This window comes from Cotesia glomerata, linkage group LG2 (assembly GCF_020080835.1).
Source record: "Cotesia glomerata isolate CgM1 linkage group LG2, MPM_Cglom_v2.3, whole genome shotgun sequence".
In the NCBI taxonomy this organism is placed as follows: Eukaryota; Metazoa; Arthropoda; class Insecta; order Hymenoptera; family Braconidae; genus Cotesia; species Cotesia glomerata.
Window position 1 is genome coordinate 25,801,070 of NC_058159.1, and position 21,635 is coordinate 25,822,704.

Consider the following 21,635-nt stretch of genomic DNA (forward strand, 5'->3'; position numbering starts at 1 on the left):
AGTCGTTGATTTTCAATTGTTATTTATAAATAACAGAGTAAATAAATAAAAAAAAAAATATCAGGAAGACATGGTGCTAAATTTTGAATTCAATTAAATGAATTTAAATAAAATTAATGACTCGAGCTGTTTTTAAATGTGTGCATAAAATGGCTAAATTAAAAAAATAAATATATATATTTAATTTAATTGTTAATCAACCATTTGCATAACGTCATGATTTATTTGTGGTAAATTTAAAGATGATAAATTAACTACTGTGTTGTTTATTAATTCTCAAGTTTCGTGTGGATGCAGTGGTCGAGTTGGTTTCAGGATGAGTTTTCCAGTGTCGTCGCAGCTCATATTAAAATCACGCAAAACACTACGCGCTCGTTGTGTTATTATACTTGGTGCTATCACACGTCCGTGGACACCAAGCATGAATAATATTACTGAAAAAAAAAAAAAAAAAAAAAAAATAAAATAAAATAAAAATTTATTTATAAAATTATCATTGATCAATATTTATTATTTTCAAAAATATTATTATAAGGCTACTCAAAAATATCAACGTTCTAATTAGCAAATTGTCTAACTCCATTTTAGAGAATCTTCCATTTGTACGAAAATACAATTAGTTGAAAATTCATTATCACTTTAAAAATCCATTTAATATTTAATAGGGGTATAATATTTTGGTTAGAATTATTCAAATAATTTATTATTCGACTATTACTACATCAAAATATTAAAAAATAAGGAATTATACTAATTGCTAATTAGACTGTCGATATCTCAATTTCATCCTTATTGTTTTATTCATAAAAAAAAAAATTTTCTTGATTAAAATAAACTTATCAATTATTAATTAAATTACTCTAAGGTAAAAGACCCAGTTATTGACACTTGCAATTTTATTTTAATTAAAAAAAAAAAAAATCAAATCAACTCTAATAAATATAATTTTTTAATTATAAATTTCAAGATAATTTTTTTTTTTTTGAGAACATTTTTTTTTTAATTAGAATAAAATTTTTTTTAATTAGAATAAAAGTCAAACAACTCGGTCAGTATCAATAACTGAGTACTACTTAATATTTATTTTTGAAAAAAATAAAAAAAAATTCATACTTTAAATTTTAAAATTAACAAATATAAAAATTGAAAAATGTAATGATACTTAAATCAGCAGAAATCTGACAATTTTTTTAATTTTTATAAAATATTAATCGTAAAAAAAAATTTTTTTTTTTTTTTAATTTTCACTTGTAATTTTTTTAAAATATCTAGATGTAGAATTTTTTAATTAAAATTTTTCATGACAATTTAGTTCTTATAAATATCTAAAAAAATTGATAGATATTTTTCAATTTCAGTATCATAAAATATAATTACCTAATAAAATACTAGCTAATGCAAAAATAGGATGATTATAAAGACTTTGTGTAAACGATACTGCTGATGTATTTGGATCTGTTAACCAATGCCATGCTCCTACTGCTGTACAAATTGAAATAAAACCTAAAAGTACTGAAAAATTGAAAATAATTAGTATTTATTAATTAACTATCCATGAATTAAATAAAAAAAAAAATAAAATTTACTTCTCCATCTCAGCGTTGAAGGTTGTAAACTAGCAATTACTTCGGTAAGTCTCCTTTCAAAAGCTTTGAGATCTAAAAAAATGATTTTCAATTAATAGTACACATTTTTAAGGATCGCTAAATTTACCTTCACAGACGGTCTGGTCAAGTGACATGTTTATTTAAATTTAACTTCACAGATTAATTATATTCTATTTATAACTATTGTAACTATCAGAAATTTATTATTTATTAAAGTTGTAATCAAAATAGACTTTTATGAGCACTATATTTACACCGGGAAGATAAATAAATAAATAAACAAACTGACAATTTGTCAAATTAAAAATTTTAAATTCGATGATTTGGTGAGTGATAAATATTTATTGTAAAAATTTATTAACTTAAAAAATAATAGAATTAATCTCATTTATTATAAATATATGAGTATTAGTTAATATAATTTTCATAACCCCAAACATTATCTCGTGTCGCTAGTTTATTATTTTAATACTATGCTTTACTGGTAGATGACACTAACACTTTATTACAAGATTTTTTAATTTTTTTCTATTATTTCAATTATGTCAAAAATTCAAAAACTCAAATTTTTTTATTATTTATGGACATGTCTATTCATACGTAAAAAAGTCCTGATAAATCCATGCCGCGTAAGTATAAGGGCCTTAATGAGGTATAGGTATTAAGTCGAAATAATGAGATCAATTTAAAATTTTAAGGATCGAAAGAAATGTATTTATTACGTGTTGTGTTAAAATTTCAGAGGCCTAGGGTTCATAGTTTATTCATAAAAAAAGATTAAAAATAGGTCATTTAACATAGTAATGACATACCAGATCTCACACCTACTCTTGTTTTAATAAATTTCATAATGAAAAAATAATGAGAAAGCTTTAAAAAACTCATTGTAAAAAAAAAAAATTTGCGAAAATTATTGAAAAAATAAAATTAAGTTGAGGGTACTTAGTTATAAAAATAATCGAGTTTGAAAAATCTAAATTTAAAAAAAATAGTCAGCCATAGCAAATGTGGGTTATGTTGACGGCAACGTCGCAAATGGTGGGTCACGCGGGAAATTTAAAGCTTCAATGAAATAGGTTAAAAGAAATATCAAATAGGCCAAGAAAAGTATTATAAAATTGTTATTATTTATTATAAAACATAACATAATTAAATAATAAATATTTTAATGCTTTAATATTTCAATATTTTTAGCAGCATTACTTGTAAACATAATACACACGTACACATCACAAAAACGAATAGAGCAGTCAACGCATGCGCAACCGCGATAAAATTTATTGCGTTGCCAAACTTTTTAAAAAATATTAAAAATTAAAAAACTTATTATTTTATTCAAATTTAAAATAAATCATCAATTATTTGATAATAATATAGTTATTTAATTCATAAAAGATTATTTCGGTAAGCTAGTTGTCATTAAATCACTAGTAAAAACTTGTTAAGTTTTCTGAAAGTACAGTCTCGAACAAAATGAATCCTTCTCAAGTCACGTACTATAGTATAGCTATATAAATGCATTGTGAAATTAAACTCAGTGAACGGAATGTACGTCCTATACTTCCTTAAATCCACGCCACGTGAATATAAGACACTTATGGAGACACTTCTATCATTTATTTAGTAATGTTAAATAAACTCGAGGTAAATTAAGATTTTTTGTGAATGATATTGAAATTAGCAGTCACTTGACTATTTCTTAATTTTTTTTTAACAAATAAATTTGTTCCAAAAAACTATTCATAAAAAATTGCATTTTTTATTTTTTTTAATTTCTACATGTCAATTTTTTTTTCTAATTATTTTTTACCATAATTTACTTGTTAAAAAATTCTTAAAATTATCAAATATCTGCTAAATTGATTTTCATTTTTTGTGATACTGAAATCAATTTTTTTTTTAATTTTTATGACAAATCAATGATTAAAAAAAAATTTATTTTATTAAAAATTGGCATTTATCATTTTTTTTTCAATTTTTCGATGCAGAATTTTTTTATAATAATTTAGTTAGAAAAATTCGAAAAATTGACAGATTTATGGTAATTTCAGTACCATTATTTTTTCATAATTTCTGATACAAAAATAATAAACATATACGACTTTTTATGATCCTGTAATCAACAGACATCTTAAAATTTTTTAGATTTTTATGAAAATTCAATTATTATTAAATAAATTAAAAAAAAAATTGACATGCAAAAATAAAAAAAAAATATGAATGCGAATTTAAAGAAATATATTTTTTTTTTTCATAAATGATTTATTCTACAAATTAAAAAAAAAACTTTCAGATTTCTGCTGAGTTCAATATCATCAACTTTATTATTTTACATCAAGAAATTATTTAAAAAAAAATATATAAAATGTTACTGTAATTACTATCAGCCAAATTAATTGATCTATAAATTAATTTATTGTCTTCTCTAAACGTTAACATCAAAAAAATTTTCTATAACTATTTAAATGTTTAATAAAACAATAATTTATCACAAAAGTTTTATTTTTATAATTAAATTGGTTTTTTAACCAATAAATACTATAAATATTCATATTTATCTTAATCACTTATATTGTAATTTTTTTCATTTAAAAATGAATATAAATATCTATTGTTTAAACTTTAAAGACAATTACAAATTATCACAGATTAAAATTATAATTAAACCTCAAAGCTACAAATTACAAGTTATTTAGAATATCGATTTGTTATATTACTGATAAATTATATATTGGTATTATTATCGATTCTGACGTAGCATTTGATTGTTACATAAGGAATACCAAGCTCAAAATCATTTCTTGGCCAGTATTTTAGCACGGGTGATTGCTGAGGACGTTCGTCTTTTACTGAGAAGTAAGCGAACAAAACAGTTGCCGTGTAACTTGCTATGAAAATTAACAAATGCCAGAGAGCATGTAGATATGGGAAATTTAGATTCATCCATGTGTCACAGAATAGACGATCATTGAGCCAACAGACGACAGCTAGGATCCATACTGCTCCACATCTTACGCCAAGCCTGTATACTCGCATGGATTTTGTCCTTTCAAAAAATTAAAATTAAATCATACATTCAATATTAAGTATAACAATTAAATTAATTGAAGTAAAAATAATACTGAAATCAGCAAACATCTGACAATTTTTTATTTTTATTAAAAATTGATTGTAAGAAAAAATATTTTTAAAAAATTGCTACTCGTAATTTTTTTAAATTTCTAATTATGGAATTTTTTTTTCATTAAAATTTTTACTTATTATTTACGCGGTCAACTACATTTTAGGCTATAAAAAATATTTTTTTGATTCTCCCGTATAAAAAAAAAAAACTTGTCCTAAAAGAGTTATAAGCTTAGGATCCTAAACGTAACATAATTTAGGACAAATTTATAACACCAAACCGAAATGAAATTTAGATTATAAAAAAATATTGTCGCTATTACTTAGAGAAAAAATATTGTAAAAAATACTTTTATCACAATTTCATGATATTTTTATGACAATTTTAGGAATTGTCATAAAAGTATCCTAAAATTTTCATAAAAATATTATAAAATTGTCATTAAAATATCATGAAATTGTCATAAAAGCATTTTTTACAATATTTTTTCTCTAAGTAATAGCGACAATTTTTTTTACACGGCTGCTTGTCTTTACGGCACATTTATGATAAAAAAGTCGTGAAAAGAAAAAATAAAGATTTCGATAATTAACTTTTTTGCCTTTAAAAGTTGGAAAAAAATTGGCTTTCATGTTTTTGTATAAAATTTCTATTTTATCTTTTTTTGATATACTTTTTTTTAAAGTACATAAAAAACGAACAATTTAAAAAAAAAAATTGATCAATTTGATAAGAAAAAAAAAATTTAACATGGCCCAGCATGGGTTGACTCCACTTGTAAATAAATATCAAATTTTTTCATAATAATTTAGTTGCCATAAAAATCAAAAAATTGACAGATGTCTGTTAAATTAAGTATGATTAAATTTAAAAATACTTTTTTAGAATTATTAATTTTTTTAATTTTTTACTTAAATTAAAAATTACTTTTTGAGCTCAAGAATCATAAATCCAAATGCAGGAATCGCTAAACACATTAAAGCAAATGCATTTATTGCCGGATGCACGACTGATAAACCTGTTGCTATTAATGTCGGCAGCACGATGAACATTGAAAACAATTTCCTGTTGTTGCGAAATATATTTGGCAAATATCTTCGTGGGAAAAATATACAAAGTCCAGTCATGTAAACCCATAGTATCGCTAACTCGTCTAACAGTTGCCCTAAAAAACATACACAATGAAATTAACTTATAATACCCAAATCACGTACCACATAAAATAAATATATAAAAATCTAAAATACATTAATAGTCATCTTTATATTCGCTTCCGATAAAACACTGGCTAAAAGATAAATAACAAGGCTGCTTACTAATGACCGATTAAAATCAACAAAGGAATTCTTTCGGGCATGAGTCATGTTTTTGTTCATATTTATCCAACACGAAATCAATTATTAAATTGAGTTAAAAAAATTTCTTACCTATCAATGACAATGTCGCGTGGAAGTACGCACTACTTATTCCAACTATCATCAACAAAAACCAGATAATATGTATCGCTGGATTCACGAATCTTCCGTAGTCTTTGAATAAATGCATCAGTATTGGCGGAAGTAATAGAAATACAACATTGCTGAACTAAAAAGTGAATAAATTAATAAAATTTTATTAATAAATAATTTAAATAAAAATTAACAATTCTTAAGTTAGAAAATATTTGATAGTATTTTAATTTTTTAATTATTATTTTAAAAATGAAAATAAAATTAGCAGACATTTGACAATTTTTAAGATTTTTAAATAAATAAATTATTTAAAAAAAAAATTACATGTAAATTTAAAAAACTATAAGATGAATTTTTAAAAAATATTGTTTCAATACTAATTTAATTGATGAAAAAAAAAAAAATCAAAAAAATTTTAAATGTCTGCTGATTTCAGTAAAAGAATGTGAATATTAAAAATTTATTATACTTAAATTAGCAGACATTTAAAAATTTTTGATTTTTTAAATCAATAAAAATTATGAGTAAAAAAATATTTTTTTAAAATTGCACTTAAAATGTTTAAAATTTTCTACGTGTCAAAATTTTTTAAAATAATTTTTTTCAATAAAAAAATTATAAAATTTTCCGATGTCAGTTAATTTAATTTTCATTAAAAGTTTTTTTGTTAGAAAAAAAAATTGTCAAATTTTTTGGTAGTTTTAGTTTAAGTTTTAATAAATTTATCAAAAATATACAAACTGTATTCATAAACTCAGCAATACTTGGAGAAATTTTATAATTTCCTTCACACCAATCAACTGGTGAACTTCCTGGTTCAAAAGGTTCCCACATTATTGCTAAGTGTTGTCTTTATTAATCATATAAAATAATAACTGACGGCTAATGTCAAGTGTCAATTGTATAAAAGACTTTAGTGTTTTTATTTAAATAAAAAAACAACAGCAAACAATGAAATCCGATTGTTGATTTTAACTGTCAAGAAAGAATATTTCAACCACCCACTTGCGAGCGCTTTGTTTACTTCATTGTGTCAAAACATTTCACAGTGGCAGGAGTCTGAATCTGCTGATGTAGATGTAGGAGCACCGACATATAGATAGACTCTAGATGTTTCCATTGTCAAAGGAAAGATCGAATTAAAATGAATGTAAAAAGAGAAAGGGATTAATTTGCACATGCGTATTTTCAAATTGGCTATGTAGGTCTTTTGTTTTTATTTGCCTTAGTAGATGTCACTTGGATCTTGATCTTCGTTCAGTACAGTAATTTTATTATTTAATTTTTATTTTTATAATAATAAAATAAAAATATGAAATTTTTAAATAACAGTTTAAAATAAATGACCTACAAATTTCATGAAAATTAATTTACCAGATATTTAAAAATTTATGATACTAAAATTGAGAGACATAAGGTAAAAGCCCCAATAGATGATCACGTACCAGTATATGATCACTCCATGTATCTGTATATCCCCTGATAGCCAAGTTGGCCGCAACTTTCTGTCAATCTACTGCCGCAACTTGTCACCAACTTGGCGGCAACTCTTGGAAAGTAACTCGGTTGGTGTCAACTTGTTCACCAAGTTGTCGGCAAAAATTGCTTTCGAAACTCTTTCGCACCACGTTGACGACAAGATTCTCAAGAAATTTGGCGACATATTGCGGCAGTAGATTGGTCTTGTTTTTCTCAGAAACTTGTAGCCAACTTGACGCCAACAGTTACAAATTCGGAAGTTGACCGCAAGTTGTCGCTAAGTTGGTGGCAACTATCTGACACCAACTTGGTTGGTCTGAAACTGTGGCTATCAGTGTTAAATTACAGCAAGAAAAATTTATTAAAAAAATTCAATTTTTAAAAGCTATAAAAAATTTTAAATGCAATTTTTTTAAAACAATTTTTTAAACCTAGTTTATTGACTAGACATGTAGAAATTAAAAAAAAATGCCTACTCTTTAATGTCATATACATTTCAGAATTATAATCAATTAAATATTATTTTTTGTTAAATTATAAACAAAAAATAAATTATCAATTTATATTTAAATTTTCATTATCGATGTTATTTTATGATTCAAAAAAATTTTCAAATAAATCATCGCAAACATTTTCATTTATTCATAAAAATTTTTTACGATTTAACAATTTCAAATTTTCACGTCATAATTATAATTTGCTTACCATCGATAAGTTTGGCTGCGATTTTATCAATAGTTCGGTATACCGCCAAAAATTCCCGCCAAATAAATACAATATGGCGATTGTTGTTGTCAAGTGTTATTAAGTCACCATTCTCCACGTGAGTGTCCGCAAAAACTTTTCACAATTTAGCGGTGTATATAAATAAATCCAAAGTATTAACTATTAAACTATTTCTTCACTAAATAACTAATAAAATAACCATAATAGTATTGTATTAAATCAACAAAGTTATTAAAAAACAATCAAAAATGCCTTTGAAAATAAGACCGATGCGTTATGCCCACCCTGAAGGGCACACTGACGTTTGTTATTTCGACGGTGAAAGGTAACTACAATAATATATATTCTAAACAATTATTATATTTATTAATTAATTAATTATTAAAATTAAAACTCTAGAGGTGGCCTAGTAACATGCGGTGGAGATGGAGACGTAAGATTCTGGCTAGACCTGATGGACGACGACCCGTCAGCTGTGTGCGTAGCCGAGCAAGCGACAGCTTGTGTGTCAAAAAAGAGTAAAATATACGTCGGGAATGACAACAACTCCGTCCAGATCCTGACTCACCCGAATCTGGACCGCGAGGGCATTCTCACGCGATTCACTGCGACAGTATCATCACTCATCACATCTCGGAAGAGTAATTTAATCGTTTCAGGAGCCTGTGACATGCGCATCCAGGTAACAAACATCGAGACGAACAGCAGCGTCGAGCTGACCGGCCACGAGGCTCCGATCCTCGGTCTGACCCTCGACCCCCTCGAAGAGTTTGTGTCTTCCTCCAGCGCCGACGGGTCTATAAAAGTCTGGAGCATAAAAGAAAAAAAATCCGTTCACACCTGGAGCAACGTCGTCCCCAAGTGCAACTCTTTTTTCACCGCCAAGGCCCACTGCACTCCTTCATTTAACGCCAAGGACGGTAGCTGGCTCGCGTATCCTCACCAGAAAGACATCGTCTTCGTCGAGAGGAACTCCTGGAGAGAAACGAACCGTTTTAAATGTCCGACACTTAAAACCGAGATCAACATTTGCAAATCTTCCGAGTGTGGGACGAGAATAGCAGCTTGCTCGATCGTCGGCGAGATCGTCGTCTGGAGCACTGAAAATTCTTCAGTAATCGGCTATGTGGAGCATTCACAGTCCGCTAAAATAACTTCCCTGGTTTGGAATTTAAAGAAACCTTCGGAGCTTGCTTTTTGTGACAGTCTTGGCCAGCTGGGCTGCGTCGACGTAACTCTAGAGGACGGAGAAACTGCTTCTATCGCTGGAACAGACCTGGACAATGACAACGACGACATCTACGCTGAATTAGGTCTAGACAAAGATGACGATGATGATGATGATGAAAATGTAATATCGCTGAACAAAATCAAAGCTACCGTAGATGACGACCAGAAGAGTGTCTCCAGTGTGTCTTCAGCAAGACCTTCAAAAGCAGTCGCTGAAGTAAACATGCAGGAGCCGTTCCAGCCAGGATCAACGCCAGTCCACTTACTATCCCGCTTCATGGTCTGGAACGATGTAGGAATCGTCAAGTGCTACACGAGTGAGGATTCCGAGGACTCGAGCATCGATGTTGAGTTCCATGACGCTTCAGTCCACCACGGGATGAACGTACGCAACTATCTGAAGCACACGATAGCTTCTCTGTCCTGTGAAGCTCTAGCGATGAGCTGTCCGTCTAATGATGGGACTCCCAGTAAGTTGGTGGTGATTTCTCTGCAAGGATGGGGCTCTGGGAACAAAGAGTGGTCTGCAGACTTGCCGGAAGATGAAGAGTCTGTTTGTGTAGCTGCTGGTAGCACTTTTGTTGCCTTGGCGACTTCTAAAGGAAATTTGAGGCTCTTTTTAGTAAGTGGAGTCCAGAGAGAAATAATTGCATTGCCCGGACCTGTAATAACGATGAATGCGGTAGGCAACCAGTTGGTAGTTGCTTGTCACAAGGCTTCTGGGTTCAAGGACCAGTTTATGTCGTTGCTCTGGATCCAAGTTCGTGGCTCGGGTTTGAAGAGCAGGGAAATAAATTTGCCCTTGACTCCAGGCTCAGAGCTGATGTGGCTCGGGCTGTCCGACGCTGCGTCTCCGGTGGTGATGGATGCTGATGGAGTTATCAGGATATTTAATAAGCAGTCGAATTTATGGCGTGTTGCTGCTGATACTGATAAATATCAGAAAGGTAAAATGGATCATTACTTTATTGTGGGTGTTAGCGAGAGGGAGAAATTGATCAGGTGTATCTTGTGCAAGGGTAGTCGTTACCCGCCGACTACTCCAAGGCCCAATGTCATCGAGGTGGACTTGAAGGTCCCGCTCTGTGATCCAGATACGGAAAAAACTAAGAAGGAGGCGAATATTTGGCAGATTGGTGTTAATTCCAGTGAAGATACTACGGCTCTCTTTACGCTGATTGCATTTTTCTGTGAAGCTAATACTGAGTTCCGGGTAGTGGATTTGTGCCAGAATACTGCGGAGCTGAGTGTCATTGAACTGGCGGTAAAGTACGCGACCAGGTCTGGTAAAATGGCACTGGCTAAGAAGTTGCAGGCGATTGCTGAGGAGAAGAATAGAAAGCAGATGGCTGGTAGGAATGGAGATGTCGTTGAGGAAGAGGAAGATATTTTTGCGGGTATGGATGAGACTGGAGTGAAAGACACTCAGGAAGATATTATCCTTACGCCGATTTCTAGGCCGACTCAGGACATTGTTATTCGTCCTTCTCCGTTCAGTTTGAAGAAGAAGAATCCGTTTTTGAAGAAAACTAACTCTCCGGGAGTCAAAGGGCTGGATGGGTTGAATAGTCTGCCGGAAAAAGCTCCTAAGACACCTGTTACTCCGGTGGTTAAAACAGCGAAGAAAAGTTTGGGCAAGAAGGAAAGTTTTGTTAAGTGGTATGAGAGGAATAAGGCTGATTTGGAGAATGAGTTTCCTAATTTGAGTGGCACCGAGTTGTCCAAGATTGGGCTCAAGAGGTACAAAGAAGAAAATGACTCGCAGTCTAATGGGGTTGAAGATAGTGATAGTAAAAAAAGAAAATTGTCGAGTCCTGAAAATGATAGCCAGGCGAAAAAGTCGACTGGTAATTTGTTGAATTTTTTACGTGATAAGTGATTAATTATTTTTATTTTATTTTATTTTATTGGTAGATATATATTTTTAAGAGACTGTACGTAATAAATATTTATAAGAATAATTGGATGAATTAATTTGATTATTTATTGCAGTTAGTTTAATGAGCGGGGAGTTGAGTAGAAAAATCGATCGGAGAAAGAGAAATACGTGTTTTTCTTAAACTGAAGCACTTGGTGACCTAGTTACGGGAGTGTTGAATCTTGGTCTTGATAGTTGATGAAGTCGATTGAATGGCTCGTTTATTTGTAAGGTAGAAGTAAAGCAACAGTCTAAGTCTGCGTTTACGCTTTTACTCGTACCTAGACCGTTTAGTTTGCTCTCTCAGAATCATCGGCGACTATTGTACGTCAGTAGAGCATGATAGGAGGATAAATGAGAGTAAGGAGTAAAATAAACTCTCGAGGGAGTTGGTAATGTTACTTGAAATCCTTCTATTTAGGGGAATATAAAGTAACTACATGGTAAATAATTCATTATATTTCATTGAAAGAGCTTTTGCTTGATTGCAGACTTTTATTTTATTTGATATGAAAATTTTTTAAAAATTTTATTTATCAAAAAAATTTAAAAATTTTTGTCAAAGAATTAATTAATTAATTAAATGTTTAGAAAATAGTTACTGTTATTAAGGAATTTCATCAATTGTTAATAAAATTTTTATTAAAGGTCCTGCTGTGATAACGGATAAGACCCTGAAAATAAATGAATTTTTTTTAGAAAGAATTTTATTCATATTAATAAAACATTTTTATTTTTTTTTGTTGACAAAAATTTTTTCGATAAATAAAATTAATAAAAAAAATAATCACTCTGAGTACAAGGTCGTTATGATAATTCTAAAATTTGTTTATTTTTTTTTTTTATCATTTTAATCTGTGAAACTGATAAAATAGTTACGACTGATCCAATCAAATTCAAATAGCACGTTCTAGTATTTACGATAATAAGCCGAAATTCAAATTTCATAATCGAGTTCATTGATAACAAAAAAAGTGTGACAAAAATAAAAGTTGACAAGTGATGTTGATGGTATCAATTGCCGGTCTTAATTTGTATTGATAATTGACGGAATTACTACAATCGATAGCGTGGCCCTCGAGAACTATAATTTAATTGGCAGTTGAAAAAAAAGGGGATAATAATATAATGGGAGTTGTAATATAAATATGAATGCCATAGCATAAAAGAATAATGTAGTCTATTTTTCAGGCTTGCATGCAGAACCATAGTCTCAACTGAAGAATTTCTATATTTTATCCCCCACAAACCGGCTGTGCGACTCGTCACTTCTTATATATATTTCTCATATTTATCCTATCGTTCTTAGTAGCTCGAGAAACACGGTTCTCGTATTGTGTCTATCTATTGTGTCTGGCTTTTAAATTTTTATTTTTATTTTAAATAGTTTAGGTTTTACCGTGAACTTTATTATTTATTTTATTTTTGGTATTTCATCTTAATCTTAATTATCCATTCAAGTTAATTTTAGAATTTTTAGGAGTTTCATCTATTAACATTAAATAATAATGGACTACTTTTAATTATAGCAATTGAAAGTATATTAATCTACTATTTTTAAACCAATTTTTTTTTTTTGGTATTAAAACCAAGAGGTTTTTTAATCTACCTGGTTTTGTGGAGCAAAAAGTGCTCTATTTTTTTTTTTTTTTTTTTTTAATTAAATAATTTAGTTTTTGAATCAAATTTTTTGTTAAAATTAAAAAAAAAAACATTGAAACATTTTAGTAAATAATTTTTATTTTTACTTAAAAATTGCTCTAAATTTTTTTTTAATCAAATTAAATTTTTAAATATTCGATTCTAGAAAAAAAAAATTAAATCACATTAATAAATAATTTTTCTTTTGAGCAAAAATTGGTATAATTTTTTTTTAAGTAAAAATTTATCTCAATTTTTAAAAATCAAATTAAGTTTTTAAAAATTAAAAAAAAAAATTAAAACACGTCATTGAATAATTTTTTTTTTTTCACAAAAAATCATTTTTGATATAAAAAAAAAATCATTTAATTTATTGTAAAAAATTATCAGTCTGAATTGAAAATTTCAAAATAAAACAAACATCTCACTTACTCCAAACAATAAATATTTAGAAGAATAATATACTGATACAGACACGAGTAAGTGAGTAAATAATGATAATAATACCACCAAATTGAATATAAGTTCGTTCACGTGTGGGATTTGTACAGTAGAGTAGTGTATCCGATAACTTAAACCCGGAAGGGCTAGAGGAGCGACGAAGGAGGAAAGTAAGCGGCTTTGGCTGCATTCTTCATTTTGTCTTGCCGTTAGTTCGCCGGTATCCGTTGCACAGGTAACACTGTGTCTGTGCGCCTTACCCACAAGGTGTATACAAAAAAACAGAGTGGTTTTTTTTTTATCAACAAGTACAACTTGTTTTTCCTGCTTCAACTTCTGTAAACTTCATTTGTTAATTTAAATTAGATTAAAAAAATCTAATTGTTAAATTAATATAAATTATTAAAACAAACACCATGACGGACACTCCAAAAACCGGTGAGTATTAATTAAATATTTATAATTTTTTATTAATCAATAAAGTAACATCAAAATATTTTAGCACTTTTAATTGAGCTTTACTGCAAATTTATTTTTATTTATAAATATATAGGAGCGCTAATTTTAAAGCCACGCGTTCGGCTTCGGTTGCGTCAGTAACCCGTCAACTCATGTGTAATATTTAAATACACTTGCTGGTCATTCATTTCTATCAAGTTTTTTCAAATAATTGTTCTCTGAACAATAGTATCTTTTTCAAACGATATGTTATCGCTTCCTTGTTATTCATACCAGTTAAAGTAGTTTATTTTTGTTTTTTTATTTTATGTGAAGTGATAAATTTTGCTACTGTTTTTTTTTTTTTTTTTCATGACATTGAAGTTAGTAGTCACTTTACAATTTTTAAATTTTTGTTAACAAAAAAATTTTTTCCAAAAAATTATTTTAAAAAATTGCATTTTTTATTTTTTCAAACTTTTGTCAATTTTTTTTTCTAATTTTTTTTTGCCATAATTTAATTGTTACAAAATTATTCAATATATGCATAATACTAAAGTTAGCCGACGTTTTTAATTTTTAGATTTTTTTTTTCATTAATTAAATAAGAACAAAAATTATTTTTTAAAAATTGCACGTACAATTTTTCAAGTTTTTTACAAATGAAAATTTTTTTTTTTTTTGGTATAATTTTTTCAATAAAAAAAATTTTTAAAATTTTGAGATGTCGGCTAACTTAATTTTCATAGTATGTGATAAATTAATTTTGATTTTTTTTTTCATTCAAAACGTTATTCTCCATTTATACTTATTAATTTATTTCAAAAATATTAATATAATTGTAATTTTATTAATCATCATTATTTTCCTGCACGTGGATCAGATATGATAGTTTGTATATTATTTTGCTGATTAAAAAATTCCTTTTTACTTTTATCATTTTTCATACGTTGGATAATTATTTTGTAATAACATAAATTTTATTTGTCCTTCTTACTCATGCTAATAATTTATTTACTGTTTGTTCTAACAATAAATATTTTTTACAATAATTATAATTAATTAATTAATTAAATAATAATTATTATGTTCACTTGAAACGTCAAAATAATAAAAATATTTGTTAAAATAAAATTTTCCTTGTTATTAAGTATATAAAGAAGGCCAACTAATTGCCGGTATAATTAAACGATAAAGTATTGACGGGTTTTTAATGTAATTAGATATTAAATAAAAATTAACAACATAAAATATATTTTTATTGATAATAAATTATTTTAAAAATAACAAGTGAAATATATCAAAAAATTACATCAGCTTTTTAAAAAATTTTATGATAATGATAACGTTAGATTATTTAGATAAATAAAAACAAATAGAATAAATAAATTTTTAAGAGTACTAAAAACAAAATTTCTAATAATGTTTTTTATTTATTAATTTATTTATTTTTTCAGATTACAAACCCCTGGATCCCATTCAAGATGCGATGGGAATAATGGGACGTTGGCAGATAATCATAACAGTTGCGATTTCTCTCATAAACTTTCCCGCAGCTTGGCATCAGCTTTCAATAGCTGTTCTCGCACCTGGACAAGATTTCACGTGTGTATCACCGCCGTCATTCAATACCAGCGCTTCTATGCTGAAGGCCTGCAAGGTTCAGGTCAATGAGAGTATGACTGTCGAATGTGACAAGTTTAAATATGATAACAGTGTCTTTAAGTCTACTATCATCTCTCAGGTAATTTTTCTTCAATACAAGATAAATATATCCTTTACTTAGATAATTTTATGCATTAATTAAGAATAAAAAAAAAATCCTCAGTAAGAATTACAGACCTTAACATTCACAGGACGAAAACTATTGTTATTTTTAATGATCAATTTTTTATTGCTCTACAACTTTCGTCTCTTTTAAGGGGGATAGCCACTGTGAGGATCGAAAAAATAGGCGATTTTCGGAAATTTTTTTGATTTAGGATAATTCAGGAATTTGAGGGTCGGGTTTTTTTGTTTTGTAAAGTATACATTGAAGATCATTCTCCTAAATTTAGATTAAAAAATATCATGTTGTTACAAAGTTATAACTTATAAACATTTTTGTGGAGCACCAAAAAAATTTCCCCCACCACAGTGGAACCTCTAATTAAAAAACGGATTATCTAAAACAAAAAAAAACAAACTGCGTTGTAATCTGCGTGCATGTGGTTATCGTTCCACATAGGGGATTTTGAAAATTTGGATTTAAAAAAAAATGACGACATATTAAAAATTTTTTTTTCATTTTTTTGGATTCCAACAGCCCTAAAAAATTTTTTAAATCAAAATTTTAAAAATCCCATACGTGCAACGATAGCTGCTGAATAGATGAATACGGGAAAAAAAAGTTGGAAATCGGTTCATATTTATGTAAATTACAGTTTCCACCAATTCAAAAAAAGTAGTTTCAAGAAAAACGCGTTTTTGTCGGAGCGCCGCGCGTGCAATGGTTATTTAACACGCTATCACAAAAATGACTATAACTCGAAAAATATTCGGAATTTTCATATAAAACTCAAGATACATATTTTTGAATGTATAAACTGTTGATTTAATAAAAAAAAAATTTTTTTTTTTCAAATTTCACAGTGACTATTCCCCTTAAGACTTTTGTAATTACTAAAATAAAAATGTGTGAAATAATTAAATAATTATATAATTTTCAAATTTTTTCTATTAAATAAATTATAATAAAAAAAATTATTTCTGAAAATTCGCACTTATAATTTTTTTTTAATTTTTACGTGGAATATTTCTACTTAATTTTTTTCATTACAATTCAATTGTAATAAAAATTAAAAAAATAATAAAATGTCTCTCAATTTCAGTATCATATAAAAATACAATATCATAACAACCTATAAATTATTATCAGAAAAAATTTAAACACTAAACTTTACAATTATAAATATTTACAAACTATAAAAAATTGACATTAAATGTCACAAAAATTCCAAGATATAAAAAAGTAATAATAATATCAAAATCGGATTGCTAAGTAAATATTTTTATTTTCATTGTAAATAAATTAAATTAGATCCAATAATTAATAATATTAAAAATTAATAAATGTTTAAACAATTATAAATGTGGTAATTTATCACAAAAACAGTTTTGATGGTTTTTGTTCAATTTTAAGACCTGTGATTCTTAATAATTATGAACATGAAAAATACAAATTTATCAAATAAAAATAATAATTTTCAGTGGGACTTGGTGTGCAGTCGTAAACTCCTTCTAAGCTTAGCCCAACCATTGACACAATTTGGTATTCTTCTTGGCAACATGGGGTTTGGAATAATTGCTGATAAGTAAGTCAATTTATCATTACCATAAAAATATCAATCAATAACAGAAAGATAACTAATGAAATAATAAAAATGTAAGTTAAAAACAATATAATACATTGACCTGAGATGATCTCTGGAGATTTAAAAATTTCATTGATAAATTCAATGAAATTAATTCATATCAATAAAACACATTAATATTAATATACAATAGTTAATACTATAATTTATCTTTAAATGTAGGGTCGGCCGGAAAATTCCTTTGATGATAGCGGTGGTTGTCCAAGCAGTAACAGGAATTATAAGTGTCTTCATGCCGATGTATGAATTGTTTTTGTTCTTTAAATTCATTTCCGCCATCGCTACTGGCGGTACTATGCTCATTAGTTTTGTCGTTGGTAAGTTTTATCTACAAATTTCATCAGTTTATATTTACTGTATACAGTATGAATTAAATATTATGGGGAAAATTTTCATGTTTGATGATCATATTAACATATATGAGCAATATTTTACAAGTTTTATTTTATGCCTAATAGTCTACTGAAACTACTCTTGAGAAAAAAAAAAAAAAAACAGGAATTTGTGCTGAATTAAAAATAAATTATCTATAAATTATATTTTTATATTATCCCATTAGAAGTAGTCTTATTAAAAAGATAGAAATTGTAAATATAAAATTACAAAAATAATTACAAAAACAAAAAACAAAAAAAAATTTATATAAGATCAGAATCTAATCATGGACTTTTTTCTGGTACTTAATAAATAAAAATATATAAATAAAATATGAAATAAATTTCAGTTATGGAAATAGTTGGGATAGAATGGCGGTCAAGAATTTCAATCCTCTTCCACATTCCATTTCTACTAGGGTTTTTATGCATCCCACTATTTTCATACTTAACTGGCACATGGGACGGTTACTGGCTGACAATATCAATTCCGCCGTTCTTGCTGTTATCCTACTACTGGTAATTTATTTGTTTATTACTTTAATAATTGCGTGATGAATTTGATTAAGGTAATAAACATTTTTTTTAAAATAGTAAATTACTTAATAATGTTAATGTAGGTTGATTCCTGAGTCTCCAAGATGGTTGTTAGCTGTCGGAAAAGTTAAGCAGGCACGCAAAGTATTAATGAAAGCAGCTCAGAGAAACAATATTCCTGAAGAAAAAGTAACCGCTGCGATAGAAGCTCATGAAAATTTATTGAATAGAGATAACACCAACGTAGCAGTTGATGGTGAACAAAGAACCTACAACATGATTGATTTAGTGCGTACACCTAACATGAGGATAAAAACGGTGTGCATCGTTATTAATTGGCTTGTCTGTGGCCTGGGTTTCTTTGGTCTTGGACATTATCTTGGTCATGTAGGAGGAAATGTATTGAGCAATCTCGCTGTTTCAGGTATTAATATTAATATTAATTTTTTTTTTTTAATTAAATGGTAAAGAAATAGTCATTTATTAAAATATTTTTAATTAATGTAATAATGTATTAAGAGTAGAATATGATACTACAAAAAAAAATTTTTTTTTCAAAATTTGAATTTTTTTAATACTTACAAAAAAAAATTCTTTAAAAATTTGAATTTTTAACATACTTGAAAAAAATTTTTTTTTTCTAAATTTGGATTATTTTCATACTTAGAAAAAAATGTTTTTCAATTTTGATTTTTCATAAGTGAAGTTAATAAATCATAATACAGATGACATAATATTGATAAAAAAATTTTTTTTTTTAATCAAAGTAATTATGATTTTAAAATATAAGACTAAAAAAAAGTTTTTATCAAAATTAGGTAAAAGACCCAGTTATTGACCTTGGCCTAGTTGTTTGACACTTGCAATTTTATTCTAATTAAAAAAATTAAATGTTCTAAAAAAAAAACAATTTTGTTAAAATTTATAATTAAAAAATTATATTTATTAATTTATTAGAGTTGATTTGTTTTTTTTAATTAAAATAAAATTGCAAGTGTCAATAACTACCCAGTTATTTACCTAATTATGATAAAAATTTTTTTTTATCTTATACTTTTAAATCATAATTACTTAAATTCCAAAAAAAATTTTTTTATCAATATTATGTCATCTGTAACATGATTTATTAACTTTACTAATAATAGAACTCATTAATGATTTTTTTTTAATTCTTAAACATAAAAAATTTTTGAATATTAATTTTTTAATTCTATGATTCCAGCTGCTTTCCAACTGCCAGGATTATTACTAGTCTACATACTAATCCAACGAGTATCACGAATAAAAATTCTAATCACCTCAAACGTCGTAGGAGGAATAAGTTTATTGTTAATCGTTCCACTTTACCATTATTACACAATGAAACTGATCTTAGTAACAATCGGTATCACCGCAATGACTGTCAGCTTCCCAACAATTTACTTGTACACTGGAGAACTGTTTCCAACAGTAGTAAGAAACATTGGGTTTGGAGCTTGCAGTGTTGCCTCGAGATTCGGCAGCATCGTCGCGCCATTTTTGATTGTCGCTGTACAGTATTCATTTCAATAAAATAATATGTTTATAGTCCATCATTAAAAATTAAATTGAACTAAATATTAATTTTATTTTTAGGGCGATGAAATACCCGAGTGGATAATTCCAGTAATTTTCGGAATTGGTCCCATTATAGGAGCTGGTCTTTGTTATTTCTTGCCGGAAACAATGGATTGTAAGCTGCCAGAGACGATTGAAGATGGTGAAAATTTCAAAAAGTAATTATTATACTACAATTGATTTATCTTTAAATAAAATTTTTATCATAATTAATTTAATTTTTTTTTTTTTTTCAGAAAAAATAATACAACTCCCCTCGAGACTGTAAGCTAAATTAATTTTTAATTCTAAAGCATAGATTGTCTTAAATTAAATCATTTCCATCGCAAAGTTATCATTCATCTTAAATATATGTTACTTTTATTTAAATAATATTTATCTTTAAGTTAAAAATTAAAAGTTAAATAATTTATATTTTTCCTTTAGATTTATTAAAATAAATTAATATCGTTTCGATAATTCATTACTACATTAAAAGTGTATCCATGACTGCATTAATAATTAAAAAAAAAAAAAGCTTATAAGCTTCTACCTCAGTGATTTATTTTCAAATTTCGACTTTATAAAATTGTCGAGTTTTTATTTTTATATTTTTTTATCAATGCTTATTCTTATTATTATTTATAATATTATATAATTATTTTAATATTTTAAAAACGGCACTTGAATCTAAATGTATCCTGTTGTTTGTGTGTCAAAATATACGCTTAGATCACGATAAAAGCGATGTTGTTGATTATTAATTATTAATTATTATATTACCAGTAAAATAATTGATAATTAAAAAAAAAAATTTTTAATAGCTCATTAAATTGAGTTGCATGGGTAATTAACTTATCAAGAGAAATTATTACATGCCTTTCTGTTATTTATTGGCGGCTGAATCAGCATCAAGAAATTTCCGCTTAGGTTATCATTATTATTATTAAAATTGTTACTTGTATTTAAGTTGGCTAAATTATAATTTATAGTAATAGACAATTAACGCGAGTTTTGTTTTAGTTTCACTTTATGGTGTCGTATTACGTTGTTCGACCCCGATAGATCAATTGGTAGATTTAGAGTATAAGTACTTGCGACACCGTTTGTTCTCCAGACGCTTGATTTCCATATTTCACTGCGCTACTTTTCTAATCAAGCCTTTTATTTAATGTTGATGTACTTTTTCTATTATTAAATTAATTTAACTTGTTAATGATCTTGAATTCATTATTTTAATTTATATTATTAGTAGGTAATAGCTTCTTTTGTTAATACTAGAGTAAATCAACAAATAAATGAATATTTTTTATTAATATTATTCGCGTTCTTATCCGTGGTTCATAATACATTCAATCGGTTCTTGTTTTAAGGATATTTAATATTTGGTGTTTATTTAATTTTCATACAACGTTTCGCCACTTTCGCAGCTTTCTCAGGTACTACAACAGACAGTAATAATAATTATAATTTAATTATATATAAAGACATTAGCAATTAGTAATAATTTAATTAACAAATCAAATTAAACTAATTTAAATACACTGATTAAATTACCTCAATTACAAACATCAACTGTTAAATTCATGTATAATAATCTCGGCATTCATACGACTTATAATTTCTTCTGTTTCTAGTATCATCTCACAATTGTTAAAATAAGATAAAATTGTCAATTATT

General features: G+C 27.3%; 4 protein-coding genes across 5 annotated transcripts; 2 read left to right on the plus strand and 2 right to left on the minus strand.

Annotated features, from left to right (window-relative positions):
• Positions 1 to 190: 190 nt before the first annotated feature.
• LOC123260002 (nuclear envelope phosphatase-regulatory subunit 1) lies at positions 191 to 2,058 on the minus strand. Its single transcript, XM_044720892.1, has 4 exons — positions 1,714 to 2,058; positions 1,587 to 1,658; positions 1,378 to 1,512; positions 191 to 434 (listed from the first exon to the last, which is right to left on the minus strand). Exons 1-4 carry the CDS (start codon positions 1,739 to 1,741, stop codon positions 277 to 279), a joined length of 393 nt encoding a protein of 130 aa, XP_044576827.1. The 5' UTR covers positions 1,742 to 2,058; the 3' UTR covers positions 191 to 276.
• Positions 2,059 to 4,234: 2,176 nt separating this feature from the next.
• On the minus strand, positions 4,235 to 7,312 carry LOC123260003 (alkaline ceramidase). Its single transcript, XM_044720893.1, has 4 exons — positions 6,924 to 7,312; positions 6,159 to 6,315; positions 5,659 to 5,896; positions 4,235 to 4,653 (listed from the first exon to the last, which is right to left on the minus strand). Exons 1-4 carry the CDS (start codon positions 7,014 to 7,016, stop codon positions 4,332 to 4,334), a joined length of 810 nt encoding a protein of 269 aa, XP_044576828.1. The 5' UTR covers positions 7,017 to 7,312; the 3' UTR covers positions 4,235 to 4,331.
• Positions 7,313 to 8,456: 1,144 nt separating this feature from the next.
• Positions 8,457 to 13,985, plus strand: LOC123260004 (WD repeat and HMG-box DNA-binding protein 1). Of its 2 annotated transcripts, none has more exons than XM_044720894.1 (5): positions 8,457 to 8,712; positions 8,787 to 11,464; positions 11,610 to 11,978; positions 12,727 to 12,963; positions 13,728 to 13,985. In XM_044720894.1, the coding sequence occupies exons 1-3, from the start codon at positions 8,636 to 8,638 to the stop codon at positions 11,675 to 11,677; spliced, it is 2,823 nt and encodes a 940-aa protein (XP_044576829.1). In that variant the 5' UTR covers positions 8,457 to 8,635; the 3' UTR covers positions 11,678 to 11,978; positions 12,727 to 12,963; positions 13,728 to 13,985. The 2 variants fall into 2 exon arrangements, with proteins under 2 accessions (XP_044576829.1, XP_044576830.1); XM_044720895.1 differs by having other exon boundaries at positions 11,610 to 11,767.
• On the plus strand, positions 13,756 to 21,170 carry LOC123260007 (organic cation transporter protein-like). The gene is made up of 9 exons (XM_044720902.1): positions 13,756 to 14,055; positions 15,513 to 15,799; positions 17,305 to 17,408; positions 17,631 to 17,785; positions 18,193 to 18,361; positions 18,463 to 18,803; positions 19,602 to 19,909; positions 19,994 to 20,133; positions 20,212 to 21,170. The coding sequence occupies exons 1-9, from the start codon at positions 14,034 to 14,036 to the stop codon at positions 20,246 to 20,248; spliced, it is 1,563 nt and encodes a 520-aa protein (XP_044576837.1). The 5' UTR covers positions 13,756 to 14,033; the 3' UTR covers positions 20,249 to 21,170.
• Positions 21,171 to 21,635: the final 465 nt, after the last annotated feature.

Coding starts and splice junctions, on each gene's coding strand:
- LOC123260002 (XM_044720892.1), bottom strand. CDS start 1,741: ATGTCACTTGACCAGACCGTCTGTGAAG. Junction 1,513..1,586: donor TTCAACGCTGAGATGGAGAA/GTAAATTTTATT, acceptor TCAATTTTTCAG/TACTTTTAGGTTTTATTTCA. Junction 435..1,377: donor ATTAGCTAGTATTTTATTAG/GTAATTATATTT, acceptor TTTTTTTTTCAG/TAATATTATTCATGCTTGGT.
- LOC123260003 (XM_044720893.1), bottom strand. CDS start 7,016: ATGTGGGAACCTTTTGAACCAGGAAGTTCACCAGTTGATTGGTGTGAA. Junction 6,316..6,923: donor TTGCTGAGTTTATGAATACA/GTTTGTATATTT, acceptor TTCACTTTTTAG/TTCAGCAATGTTGTATTTCT. Junction 4,654..5,658: donor ATGATTCTTGAGCTCAAAAA/GTAATTTTTAAT, acceptor ATTTTTTGAAAG/GACAAAATCCATGCGAGTAT.
- LOC123260004 (XM_044720894.1), top strand. CDS start 8,636: ATGCCTTTGAAAATAAGACCGATGCGTTATGCCCACCCTGAAGGGCAC. Junction 8,713..8,786: donor TGTTATTTCGACGGTGAAAG/GTAACTACAATA, acceptor TTAAAACTCTAG/AGGTGGCCTAGTAACATGCG. Junction 11,465..11,609: donor CCAGGCGAAAAAGTCGACTG/GTAATTTGTTGA, acceptor TATTTATTGCAG/TTAGTTTAATGAGCGGGGAG.
- LOC123260007 (XM_044720902.1), top strand. CDS start 14,034: ATGACGGACACTCCAAAAACCG. Junction 18,362..18,462: donor TTGCTGTTATCCTACTACTG/GTAATTTATTTG, acceptor ATGTTAATGTAG/GTTGATTCCTGAGTCTCCAA. Junction 19,910..19,993: donor CGCCATTTTTGATTGTCGCT/GTACAGTATTCA, acceptor TTTTATTTTTAG/GGCGATGAAATACCCGAGTG.